We start from the raw sequence: 14,728 nt of genomic DNA on the forward strand, positions 1-14,728 counted from the left end.
AGATGTGCCACATGCTACGGTACAGACGTTTGCTAGGCAACAGAACGTAATTGCACCTTTCTTCCCAGTTGTTCCTGTAAATTTGCATATTGTTAGTTAGCTAACCAGCTGAGTGTATTCCTTTGTGAAAATGAGTACCACAGTGTACTCATTTTCACAAAGCATTTGCATCCCTCTTGGAAAGAGGGAACTTCGAAAATAATTGTCTCCATATCTTCGCTAATTAATCACGTCCGTATTTTAGCTTACACTTATGCATGGAGGGAGCACTTAAAAAGTACAATAATCATTTCACTACCTGACAAATCCAGAACTTTATTCATGCATTACATAAATAGTTTCATCTTGCTGTACTCCAACATCACTGGCGTGTGGTAACAACCAACTAGCAGACCATTTCCGGTCACACATTACTCTCCATAACGCAGCACCCCCTAGTTCCATGTCCTCTGGATAATATGCAATTGTATCATGTGAGCTGGTACAAGATGACAAGGGTAACCCTTAAATCTCATGTTTAAAAAAATTAATTAATTAAATGATATGCGTGATTACACATTGTCCAGTAAGAAATGCGAAAAAGGGTTGTCCTGAAATTTTGTTTCTCTGACTTATCTAATTTATGTAGTCTATTAAATGTTGAGAATTTCAAAATAAATCAGATCAAATCCTACTAAAATGTATACGGTATACAGTACAGCAAGTCACAAGAACAGTAGTATACAAAGTTACCATTGAGATAATAAACAAGTAACACTGCATCCGTTTGTTACAGAAATAAATAAAGATGATGGCAATTTGGAATGTCACAACATTTGTACACGTGATCCCAGGGAGCATTGAACAACAGTAGTATGGACATTCAAAATGATGTTTTCAATCTACTGAAAAGTAAACTTGCTGACTTAAAAAACTCCTTTACTGATGGATGCACTAGCCAATACTGCATAAAATAAATCTTTATCAACCTGTGCTTTCAAAAAGAGAATTTTGCATATGTTCAAACCAACCCTCACGATTCAAGCAAGGACTTTTAACTGTTACCAGGATAGGAAGCTGGCTGGTTTAAGCCGTCTAACTTGAATTAGCCTTATGTGTGGTATTGTTATGCTAATGAGCCAGTTAAGCATAATTTGCACATGCTCAGAAAAACGAAACTTTCCTTAGCCACACTACGTATTGGCTAGGCGTACATCTAGGCCTAGCCGAGAATTATGGCACAGTAAAACGAGACAAAATAAGAGTACTAATTTCACTTGGCATGCAAATCAATCGCACACTTAAAAACAAACTAAAATACCAATAAATATTGCCTGCTAGTTAAGATATAAGGCAAGTATGTTTACAAATTTGAGTTTAAATTGAATTTGTTTTGTAGTATTACAATGAACATCACATGGCTAGCCTAGGCCTGGCCTAGGCAATGTCTAACAGCTTATAATAATGCAGAAAAAAGACCCAAAACAAGTTAGAATGAAGTTATCAACTAACTAGTGCATTAAAATTATTCATATACTTACTACTTACCTAAATAAAATTAAAATGTATTGCTGACAAACGCCAATATTTTTTATTTTAATACGCCTTTTCCACGAATCGGTAGACATCGTGATAACAAAAAACCTAAGTCAGTGGTGCGTAACAAACAAAAATAGGATAAGCTAGGCCTAGCTGCTGTACGCCTAGCCGATACGTAGTGTGGCTATTAGGAATATTATTATTATTATTATTATTATTATTATTATAATACACTGGTCATTGCATTTACAGAGGAAGGTTTGAAGACCACACCAGATAGAATAAGGTCTATTGTAGAAATGAAAGATCCCACAAACCATTCAAACTTGGAATCTGTGTTTGATATGATAATACGTTGATAAATTTCTTCCTAACTTAAGTACCGTTAATGACCCATTAAGACGATTAAACTCCCAAAGTGAATGGCTATGGCCTGAGGAGTGTAAACTAGCATTTCAGAAAATTAAAGAACTCCTATGTAGTGAACCATGCTTCAAAATATTATGATGATGTCACAGTAAGTGTGGATGCATCTTCAAAAGAGTTTAGGTGCTACAGTAATACAACCTGATGGTTATATTATTATACATGCTTCTAGGGCACTTAGAAGCATGCTTCTAGGGCACTTACAGTAAATTGGCAAAAATATGCCCAAGTAGAAAAGGAAATGTTGGCGGTTGTATTTGTCCTAGAAAGACTTCATAAATTAGTGTATGGAAAAACTAAACCTTGTGAAATTTTAACGAAAAAGCCAATATGGACTTGAAGGCTCCAATGAGAATACAGCAAATGATGCTTAAAATTACAGTATTATACTTTTAGATTGATCTATGTTAAAGGCAAAGATATTGGACTAGCTGATTGCCTTAGTAGTTTATCTGCTGTTAGATTACCAATTGTAAATGAAACCATGAATGATGAATACATGCGAAGTTGACTCCCTAGCAAATGGTAAACATGACAAAATTGTTGAAGAAACACAAGGAGATAAAGAATTACAAAAGTTAAAAATCCTAAATTACGAATGGATGGCCTGAATCCAAACAAGATTTACCACAAGGTTTATCATTGTACTGGGACTATAGGGATGAATTATCTACTTATGGTGGCATAGTCTATTGATGGGACGGAATATGTGTGCCAAAGTCATTGAGATCACAAATGTTACAAGCCTTACACAAAGTTCATATATGGGAATGGTTAAGGCGAAACACTTAGGAAAGGACATCACTTTTCTTGCCAGGGATGAGTGCCCAAGTTATAGAGCTGGTCTCGAAATGTCCCAAAAAAACAAAAAAGGGCCGATGCAAATACAGGAAATTCCAGAAAGGCCATGGGCAAAGGTTGGAAGTGACCTGTTTCAGTACCAAAATGATAATTATATGGTTATGGTAGATTATTATTCAGGGTTCATAGAAATAGAGAGATTGTCTAGCACAACGTCATGATGATAATTCACAATATGAAAGAAACTGATTGATACATTGGTAACAGATGAGCGACCACAGTATACCAGTCAGGAATTTGAAGACTTTGTAAATAAGTATAACATTGAACAGAAGGTCAGCTAACCAGAGCATCAACAATCAAATGTTCTGGCTGAAAATGCTGTAAATAAAATGAAAAATTTGCTTATAAAAACAGACCAAGAAGGTACTGAGTTTGTGTTAAACTTGTTACCTCTAAGAAATGTGCCAAGAGATGATACTTTAGGATCACCGGCACAAAGGTTAATGTCTAGGAGGACAAAACCAGAAATACCTAGTTTTGATTCATTGTTACAGGTAGAAGTAAAAAATTAGAGGTTGGTGGCAGAGAAATTGAAAAGTAGAAAAGTACTATTATGATAGCAATGCAAACGCCTTACCAGAAAGAGGGAGATTCCATAAGGACACAAATAAAGCAAGGCTGGAAACCAGCTGAATACAAAAGAGACACGGTCACATGTTGTTAATGATGTGGTACACTACTGTATGTATGCTGCCAAAAGCATGATTTCAAATTTACCTTTAGTGGTTTTGTGAACATAACAGTCAGTTTGGGTCTCATCGAAACAATAAATACCTGTTGATATAAAGAAAAGAGTAATTTTATTTAATTTCTGAAATTGTTAACTTTAAGTCTACTTTTGACTCATATTGTATGTCCTAGCTATTTCACTTGCAACACTTTATAATATTACCCTCACCAGGGTCACAATCTATCAACTCGTACTTGTTCTACCCAGCTGGGTTGACCAAGGTCAAATTAGGTGATATTGATGTTGCAGCTAAAAATTACCTCCTGTACAAAGAACTGTTTTTTGGCATTCTCTGCACGGTATTTTCATGCCAATGTATCGGTTTTTTTTTTTGGGCCCTGTTTCTACTGATGCAAAGAACAGTTCTTTCTCATCAGTATAAACAGGCCCGTAGTCCAATGAATTTCCATCAAACAATTGGTTATCTCTATTTAGCTTTAAAAATTATTTATGCTCTATGAATTTCCAATACCTTTGAAAGCGTTGCCATGGCAAGTATTGACATCTCTTTGAGAGGATGATGTTGAACTGAGGTTGTCACATACAACGGAGCAATTGTACAAACCTCTCCACGACTACAATAAAAAATAAAATCATCAACTCTAATAAAGAAATAATGAATATTAGAATTAAAATACTAATTATGCTGAAAAATAACTCATCAATTAATAACATACTTAACATACCTTGGCAGGATTCTCACCAGCATCGGCAACCACGCCCACCCTGCCTTCCCTTGGTGAAGAAATCGTAGTTATCATATGATTAATGTACCTATGAATCTGTGGTGTACGAAAATCAAATCTTCCCAAAAATAGCATTGTTAATATTATTAGTTCGACCAAAACAAAAGAATTTCTACTCCCTTTTAAAAGTCTTTACTGTATTATCGAACAACACACGAATCAAATTAACAGCAAATCAACGCACATTGGGATTCTCTGAATTGATTCGCCGCATATATTTTGTAAACAGTTACGACTCAAAAAGATGGGACCATGAAGTTTGATGTTCATAAATATAGTTTTTATTAAACGTATCTGATTACAGTAGCATTTTATTTCAATCATTAAAATGAATTATTAAATCATTGTGAAACTTTTCAAAAGTGATATTATGAGCTGGAAATATGTGTATTCTTTTCATTCCACTCACGTCATTTGAAAGACCACAGTTGACAACTTTATCCAGGCTTACGCCTGATCATGGAACTTCCCAGCTAAATAAAACCATTAACCACACACGAAATCAACAAGATATTCTTCTAGGCCTAATAGCCTAGAAGAGCATTACCACAGATACTGTAGTTAATTGATATCTTTTGTCTTATCTAATGTAGTATGCATGTTCATTGTCCAGCCAGGGAGTTGTTTATCAACACTACCATTCTAGTAGGTAGTCATGTAGCAATAGTAGGGACAATAGAAACAGGCCTGTAGTTACAGACCTCATTTCTTTTACCACCTTTATGGACAGGGTGTACATTGGCCATTTTCCATGCTCTAGGGAACATACCTTCACTTAGGGCCCGTTCGAGCAAAAAACGCCAACCATATTCCGTTTATTTCACCGGGTAATCGCGCTGAGCACTCAGCGGGTGGTCGACCGTTCGAGCAAGTTTTAGCTCACGGTAAATACGTGTAACGAAACTACTCCGGAAAAAAATTTCAACTTATCCCATGGTCAACAACCCATTCTTTGTTTACTTGCTACTGCTGCTATAACCGGTCCACGTACACACAGCGTGGCACGGTGGAACGATAATGTAGCTCAATAATTTATAATGGCTGCTTGAAAATCTGTACGTAGGCTAGTTTATTCAAGTTTATTTCTCCGAATAATGGTAAATCTACAAATCAATCGTGTAGCTTAGCTATATGCTACTAAATTTAGACTTCGTCGTGCATTTGTGAGGAGGCGAAGGAGAGCTGCAACCACGCCTGGGCCGTTAAACCTATTGAATTTGGTGCTAGGTTGTGGGCAAAACTTTTGGAAAAACAATTAAGGTTGATTTATCATCGCCTCCGGCTACATGGTCATTCCATACACGGTATTCTACCCAGCAATTTGGTGGTCAAAATTGTCGCGGATAATCCGGATGGAAAGGTAATTAGACTAGTGTCCGAGTGGTTTTAGAAAGTGTGAATTAACTGGTAAATCGCACGGATATTTTTTCGCTCGAACGGGCCCTAAGTGACCAGTTAAAGAGTATAGACAAAGGTTGAGAGATGGCAGGAGCACAAAGTTTAAGAATAATATTACTTATGTTATCACTACCAGATGACTTTTTTACATCTACAGTGCTACTTTGAACTTAAAAATACAGTGGCAAAGGCAATTTCTATTGCTCTTGCATAGCATAATATATAATGATGACATTGATATGAAAGCAGTAACAACAATGATAACATTGGCAACAGCATTGTCAACACTGTTTATATTCCAAGGCAGGGTTCTCACCACGCTGGTCGGCAGTGGTCGGGTCCGTCCAGCACTCAACATTTCTGACCAGTATTTTCAGGCTGCCGACCACCACTGTATTTCACGTAAAAGTGTTTCAATACGTAAAATATCAATATTAAAAGTAGAAATATTGTCTAAGTCATAATCTGGAAGGTCAGGATAAATAGGCTTTGGTAGTCATATAACAAAAGTATTTTTGTTAGCTTATGTTGTTTTTTCCACTATCAATTGGAAAAATAGTGGTGGTCGGCAGCCTGAAAATACTGGTCAGAAATGTTGAGTGCTGGACGGACCCGACCACTGCCGACCAGCGTGGTGAGAACCCTGCCTTGGAATATAAACAGTGTTGACAATGCTGTTGCCAATGTTATCATTGTTGTTACTGCTTTCATATCAATGTCATCATTATATATTATGCTATGCAAGAGCAATAGAAATTGCCTTTGCCACTGTATTTTTAAGTTCAAAGTAGCACTCATGCCAATTTTCACCTACAATTTATTCAAACTAAACTACCGCTGATGTTCGAGATGAACTTGTTTTTGGAATTGAATCTTTTATCAGAATTTTAAAACTATTTTATGCTAAACAATAATTCTATTTTTATTTTTGTCTCAAATTTTACCTTTGTAAAACAAACTTTTTAACTTTTGTTTTTCACTGCAATGCTTCTTTTTCAAATTCTATTGTTTTTTGACCGATTTCATTGATGATTTTGTACATATATATTTTTAATTTAAATTTTATTGATTGGCCTATTTCACTTAAATATTTTATGCTAATTTAATTTATGATCTCATTAGGATCGGAGAGCCACTAGACAGTGATTCAGTTCACTTTTTGGCAATCCTGTCCGGCCAACTCAGTGTGGTTTTTTGCTCTCTGTTATCTTGTGTTTGTCAATTTTATTTTATTTTATTTTATTTTATTTCATTTCACAATCAACAGCGGGGAGCCCGCCACTTACAGAATGGAATAACATAAAACAAATAGAACAATAAAGAACAATCCAGTTACAATACACACAAAAAAACAGTCAAAAATCTAAATATATAACTTAATTTTACGTTTAAACGTTCTAAATGAATCATAATAAATATCAATAGAATTATCTTTATCAACAAGACAATTATAAAATTTAGGTAATCGAACAATAAAACTAAATTTAGTAGCATTAACACGAGAAAATTTAACATTAAATAAGGAACTGATAGAATTACGACATCGATAAGTTTTAACAGATAAACCAAAATCAGAACCATAAACTCCATTAACGCAATTATAAAAAAAAGAGAGAATCAAGGTAATTTAGTCTAGAACTTAAAGTAGGAAGAATGATATAATTGGAAGGGATATTACAAGTACGAGAAACAAATTTAATAAATCGTTTTTGAATAATATTAATTTTAGTAAGGTATGTATTAGACATGCAGTTAAAAATAACCGAATTAAATTCGATATAAGGTCTAACAAGTGAACAATACAGATTAGTTAATGCTTTTTGGTTCTTAATATTCCAACAGATGCGTTTAATTAGGCCTATCATTCTATTACTTTTGCAGCAAACCTGTTTTATATGCTCATTAAAAGTCAACTTAGAATCAATAGTAATACCAAGGTCACGGTGAAAATATACGACCTCCAAGACGTGGCCGTTAACATTATAAGGGAAAGAAATTTTAAGTTGTTTAAGTGTGATAGTCAAAATCTTGTATTTGTTTAAGTTGAGGGACATTTCCTAAGTGTTGCACCATAAGTACAATATATCTAAATCGTCTTGAATAGATTTGGCATCGTCAATCTTACTAACCAGTCGGAACAATTTAAGGTCATCAGCATATAATAGACATTGCGAAGTAAAATTATGAGGCAAGTCATTGATAAAAAAATATTAAAACATAAAGGGCCTAAAAAGTTCCTTGAGGAACACCAGATTGTACCGATGTCCATTCAGACGTAGCACCATCAATAATAACTCTCTGTTCTCTATGTGTAAGATAGCTACGAAGGAGTTTCAATAAGTTACCAGTAACGCCGAATTTAGAGATCTTGTAAATAAGTAAATGGTGATTAATTCGGTCAAATGCTTTTGAAAAGTCAGTATATATTACATCACACTGAGAGTTATTATTGAGAGCATTATATGCAACAATTAAAAAGTTAGCTAAATTAGTAGTACAAGAACGCTTAGGAATAAATCCATGCTGAGTAATGAAAGTGCAGGAGCAACATGGTCATATAACACATCATGGGTTATACGTTCATATATCTTAGCAATAGTAGGGACAATAGAAACAGGCCTGTAGTTACAGACCTCATTTCTTTTACCACCTTTATGGACAGGGTGTACATTGGCCATTTTCCATGCTCTAGGGAACGTACCTTCACTAAGTGACCAGTTAAAGAGCATACAGAAAGGTTGAGAGATGGCAGGAGCACCAAGTTTAAGAATAATATTACTTATGTTATCACTACCAGATGACTTTTTAAAATCTATTTCACGTAAAAGTGTTTCGATACGTAAAATATCAATATTAAAAGTAGAAATATTGTCATAATCTGGAAGGTCAGGATAAATAGGCTTTGGATCGCTAATATTGAATACAGAACTGAAGTATTTATTAAATAAATTAACTTTCTCCTCAGGAGAAGAGGCAGTAGTATCACCATGTTTCAAGTTTACAGGTTTAATTTTGCATTTATATGAGGATTTAATCCAGCCCCAAAAACGTTTAGAATTAGTTGTCATATCGTTTGATAATTTGGTAACATAACTGTAGTATTTACTACAAGAAATTCTCTTGAATTCAGCTCTAGTGACTGAAAAATTTTCTCTTTTAACCTGAATACCCTTTCCTTCTTACGAAGAAGATTACGTAGTTCAACATCAAACCATGGTGGTACTCTCCGTCTAGGTTTTACTACTGGCACAACATCTTTGATAACTGCTAAGACCAAAGAAATAAAATCATCAACAGCATCATTAACATTTTCACAGAGTTTTAGAGTATCCCATGGGACATTTAAAAGTGTGTTAAAAGATCCTTATCTATTTTCGTGTAGTTATATACAGTCCTGTTGTTGATGTTGATAATATAAAATCTAGGACGACAGTGAAACCTAAAAGTAATTGAATTATGATCAGATTTAAAAATATCATTACCACAAGCAACTGAGTTGGATATATCTTGACTACATATGACAAGATCAAGGATGTTATTACAGTGAGAGGGAAACATATTGCAATGAAAAAGATGAAAATTATTAATAATTGAATTCACGAAATATTGTTCAATATTATTGCTGGTAGTTGTAGTTGTATATTTTGACCATTTTATACCTGGTAGATTAAAATCACCTAAAAGAATAAGTTCACAGCCAGGGTAATTAAGATATACATCATCTAAAGATTGATTTAGTTCTTCAAAAACTGCAAGTTTGGATTTAGAAGGAATATAACCCAACACAAGAATGATCTTTTTTCTTCTAGAAATGGTAATCTCAATGAAGATGGCCTCTAAGTTATCCTTTTCTAGGTGATAAAGACGTTGGGATAAAAGGTTGGAATTTACTAGCATGAGCACTCCTCCCCCTCTAAGACCATTTTTTTCTGTCTCTTCTATATAGCGTAAAATCCTGCACGGAAACTTCAGCATCAAGAACGCTGTTATTTAACCAGGTTTCAGTAAAACAGACAATGTTATATTCGTTATTTATAAGATGAGAACGTAAGGTGCAATTGTATGTTATAAGTTTGTTCTTCAGGCAAACTTATATGTCTTTAATGTTTTTGGACGAAATAAATGATATGAAATACAATAGTGCTCATGACCGAACTGGAATGAGTCAGCCACCCTTGTCCAAAGCCACTCCTTTCTAAAGCTACCCAACAATGGACTATACCCTTCATTGTATGGTGGGGAGAACATCGGGATGTTTGTCTTAATCTACAATAGGCTTATGCTGCTGGAGTGTATCCTACAACTACAAGCAACTACTGTAAGTAGAACTAGCTGCCCATTTTATCAATGTGAATTCCGACTCTACTGATTACCCACTGAGCCCACGAGTAGATTGTATGCGCTGTGTACACGCAGCATATGAGTAGATTGTACTTTTGTATTTTTACTTCATTATTGCTTCATCTTGCGGATTTTCAGCCTTTCTGATCCGTGATTCTGGTGATTGTTACCTATTTTGCAGATAAGTTTACTTTGTTTATGATTTTAAGCAAATTTTGTCAGTTTCAAGCGCCTCGAGGTTGTGTCAACGTGAGGCGCTATATAAATCCAGAATTATTATTATATACGCGAAATTGCATATTTTTAATAATAACTGTATTAATGAAGCATGTGATGATATTTTGATGAATTGTTTTAAAATTAATCTAAAATAATAATAATCAATAGGTTTTCTGTTGGTAAAAATATCAAACAATTTCTAGTTTTAAGTAAACATATTAACAAAACATCACTAATATAACATTATAAGAAGGTTAGATTAATGCAATGTCCGAAGAAATTTTTTGAATGCATTAATCTAACCAAGTTATCAATTACCAGCAGGGGGTGTCTGCCCTCTCTTTCTTAATGGTAGGTGTAAAAACACTAGCTTAGAATTTATCGCGGTGTGCGATATGGAGATACATGAGTTGAATTGGCCTTTTGTGCACAAACCTAAAAAAGATCAAGAAAACCATGCACTAATGAAAAATTAGTACATGGTTGGGGACAGGAAAATAACATGGGGAGTTAGTGATGATGCCATGATTGACTTATAAATAAATTATGGCATCAATCGTCACATTAAACCTACTTTTTACCACCTGTACCAATGGATTAGTCTATTACTGTCTATACCCTAGATCCCTGCTTCTCAACCCCTTTTATAATAATAATCATTTTTAGGTGGCGACCCACTTTGAAAATGCACATTCTGTGGTGACCCAATGCAATGTATACCAAAATTATATTGTTATGTTATGTGTTGATTACACAAATTAAGCTAGATTTACACTAGACACGATAACGACAAGACAATGACATATCATCGCGTAGTTTGTATTCTTCAACACTGTGCGCATCTGTATCGTGTCGTTGTCATGTCGCAATCGTGTCTAGTGTAAATTTATGTAGCTTTTAGTGGTGAAAATCATTCTTATTTTTATTTACTTAACCAAGTTCACAAGACCTTCAATATTGTGTGCTGACTGTTCAATTCTATAATATGGAGGAAGGACTGATCCAGTGATTTGAAATAGAGGCCCTAGGAAGGACTTTTACAGCTCAGCCCTACCATGGTTGAAGATGAGGCAAGAAAATTTAGATGGCCAGAATTGACTTAAATTTGAATATAATCTTTTTCTCCATTTTTTATACTCTAGAAAACTAAATAGTTGGGAGGGTAGCAGTGGGTCACCATTGAATCTGCCACTGTGGAGAATATTTGTTATAATAATTTTGGAATGTTAAAAACAATAAACAAATTTTTACTATAGTGTACAGTCAACTTAGGCTACACTGACTGAGCAAATATAAACTAGATTTGAAGTCACAACTCAGGCAAAAAAAATCTCTCGGCGCTTAAAAGGTTTTAATTATGGGAAACTACCGTAGCCAGGATTTTCAAACAGTGCAAGACAATATCAGGTCTGTCGCCCTCTCTCTGGGGTTTTGAAAAAAATTGAAGAAAGAAAAAGGCAGGGGAGAGGTCAGAAAAACATTCATTCATCAAAATGAAAAATAAATGACACATTGTGAAAGCAGACTGCCTTAACTATAAGATACTCAAAGGTGGGAGACGATCGATCAAGAATAAGCATGATATGTTCAAGTGAGTATAAAAATTATGACGTTATAAATACAAATTCAGTTTTTTTAATTTAGATGGCAATATGATGATGTCACAATGTCTGATCAGCCATTATGATTTATAAAATCATATTTACAACTCATGTGCTTTCAGAACATGTAATAAAAATTTGGGGTCACCTTTCATCCTAAGGAGAACTGATTAAAAATAGGCCTGATTTTAGCATATTTTCATTGTATATTGGCACAAACGCGCGCAAAGTTCCCTATTATTATAAGTTTATGCTCACTGAATATGATTTAGAAATGACAATTGGTTACGATGATATGATCGATAATGTAAAACATTGCGAGTAGATCACACATGACTGTGCACATTAAACAGCTCACTGTGACTATTCCATGCCAAGCCAAGTGTTTGTTGAAGCGCGCATGTACATGGCTCACAGCAATTTTGAGATATCATGCTAACAAGAAATGAGGAGATAGAAAGAATATAAAAAAAGATGATGATCCTGACAATAACAAGAGGTGATCCACTCGTGATGCGGATCACCAATAAAAAAAAAAAGCTTGTACGTCCCCATTCACTCATAAAAAGGCTCAAAGGAACTTAAAAAGCATCTTTTTTATTAACTGGTCAGTCTTGTTATTGTGAAGTATTGGATTAAATTGATCTATTCTATTCACCAAGGAGAGCCCACGAAAGTCTAGAAGAAGACTTATTTCCAGTGGGGTCCTTCTGGTGGTGATTGGTCAGCGCACACACAGTGGATACCACCAGATTAGCAGACTGAGCTAAGCTGCTCTCTCCTGCTCTACTCTTGCCAGATTTTAATTATCTTCCTTGGAGAGATTGGCAACAATGCAACCATGAGAGTTGATCCTTGGATTTGGGTTGACAATAATTTCTAGCTTTTGTTTCGTAGCTAGTCAGATGCAATATCGCGACCCTCAGAAATGTTTTGGCGATTCAAATTTGGGTCACGACCAATACGTTGAGAAGTTAGTCCCTGGATGGCAATAATAATTATCGTATATCATACAATTTCCATTCAACTCGTATATCACTACTTAAAAACTAAATCTGAAACTAATCATATTTTGTTAAAAAATTAGAAAAACACATAAATATGATATGATTCAGAAATTTCTTTGAATTATATTAGCAAAAAAGACCTACTGTAGAGTTTGGTTACATCCTCCTCATATACCATAAATTAAGGTGATGATAGAACTACAGTGGTCCATAAGTTCACGGCAATATCAATTTGTTCATGACAATATCAGTTTGGTTCACGGCAATATTAACTTTTAAACTCCGGTCATGGCAATATGAATATGTTTATATTGCCATGAACCAAATTGATATTGCTGTGAGCAAATTGATATTGTCGTTTTAAAAATTTATATTTCCGTGAACCAAATTGATATTGCTGTGAGAAAATTATTATTGCCGTGAACTTATGGGCCATCGTAAATAACAACCTTCTTTTCAACGATATGTCAGGCATAAAAAAGGCCTCCTATTTTTACTTTCACAACTAACAATTCAAATGATTTCCAACATGCTTAGCATTCTAATAGTCTAGGTAGAATTTCTTTTAACGATTATAAAAAATAATACTTTTAAGGACAAATTATTGCCAGGTGCATGCAAGAAAAGCAGGAACTTATTTGTAATTATGGAAGTTAATATATAGAATTAATTAATTAGTAAACATAAATAATTATGTATTTTATTCAATCAATAAAATAATGAGTGTTTCCTCCAAATATTTTTAGGTCTCAGTGTTCTCCCCAGGATTTTTTTAAGGTGTAATGGGAAAACGCGTGGCGACACCTCGTTCAGCGCATAATATTCCACTGTGCCGCAGTTGTATTAATCCTGCTTTAAGGTCATAAAATTAATTATTAGTCCCAATAAAAATTCCTTAGTTTATTACCCTCACACGCATGTATTCTATGGTACTCAAAAAAATATATATATATATTTTTTAATTTTAATTTTTTTTTAAATATTTTTTTCATTTTTAAAAATTAAATAGTTAGTATAAGTGTCTGTACTATCTCAATCATGTTTTACTCGAATATCAATGTACCAGCAAACAAACCAAGGATGATGTCTGGGTTAAGAAAAATAAAATTAAAAAAAAAGTCAGCCTTCCCTCCCTCATCGCATTTCCCTTGTATTTTAAATTTGTATATGTACAGTTTGTGTATAAACAATTGATCAACTGAACATTTACCATGCAGTCATACTACCATACTACAAGGTGTATCGGTAAATTTAAGCTGTAACAGAATCTTGTTTTCTGAATGAAGCTGTAATGGTAAACTTGTTTTCTGAATGAAGCTGTAACGGGGCCGTTACAGCTTATTGCCCTGAGGAGAACACTGGGTCTGTTGTATATATTTACAAATGTTAACATGCTTTCACTCTAGCTTCAGAAATATAAATATATGACTAAGCATCTAGTTAGCTGCCTAGGAGTACACACTGTAGAGTGAATATCTTAAGATTTCTCAGCCTCAAATTTCACCAAAAATATTTGTGTTCCACATATTTTATTTCATCAACACTGCAGTAAATTCTTCACTACATTAAGTAAATTTTCACATACTGTATAAGACAATCCAAACACAAGAAATACCTGAGTTCAAGAATAAATCTAGATGATTTTCCTATTTTGGGCGCATAGACAACTCTGTTTTTTAGAGCAAAATTTGCCATATAGTCGCAGTGGCGGCTCTAGGATTTTCTGGGGGGGGGGGGCTAAGTTGTCCGACAGGGCGACTTGAGCTTGTAGGCTCGAGATGGGAGAAGGGGTTCAGAGGTGTTTCCCCCTCCCAAATGAGATTTTTTTTAAAGAATATCAACCTCTACATGGCCGAAAATGGCACTCTCAGACTGTGA

The 14,728-nt window shown here is 34.5% G+C and overlaps 1 protein-coding gene across 1 annotated transcript in view; it reads right to left on the reverse strand.

Annotated features, from left to right (window-relative positions):
- LOC117102180 (vacuolar protein sorting-associated protein 8 homolog) overlaps window positions 1-14,728 on the reverse strand; it is a gene marked incomplete in the record, with an annotated part of 68,474 nt that overhangs the window by 47,937 nt on the left and 5,809 nt on the right. Inside the window, 3 exon segments of the mRNA XM_033242397.1 lie at window positions 3,526-3,582; window positions 4,011-4,113; window positions 4,225-4,273. Of these exon segments, the coding sequence (XP_033098288.1) occupies window positions 3,526-3,582; window positions 4,011-4,113; window positions 4,225-4,247 (183 nt within the window).

Source organism: Anneissia japonica, unplaced genomic scaffold (assembly GCF_011630105.1).
Source record: "Anneissia japonica isolate Jap-2015-1 unplaced genomic scaffold, ASM1163010v1 scaffold287785_len535756_cov143, whole genome shotgun sequence".
NCBI classification, from domain to species: Eukaryota; Metazoa; Echinodermata; class Crinoidea; order Comatulida; family Comatulidae; genus Anneissia; species Anneissia japonica.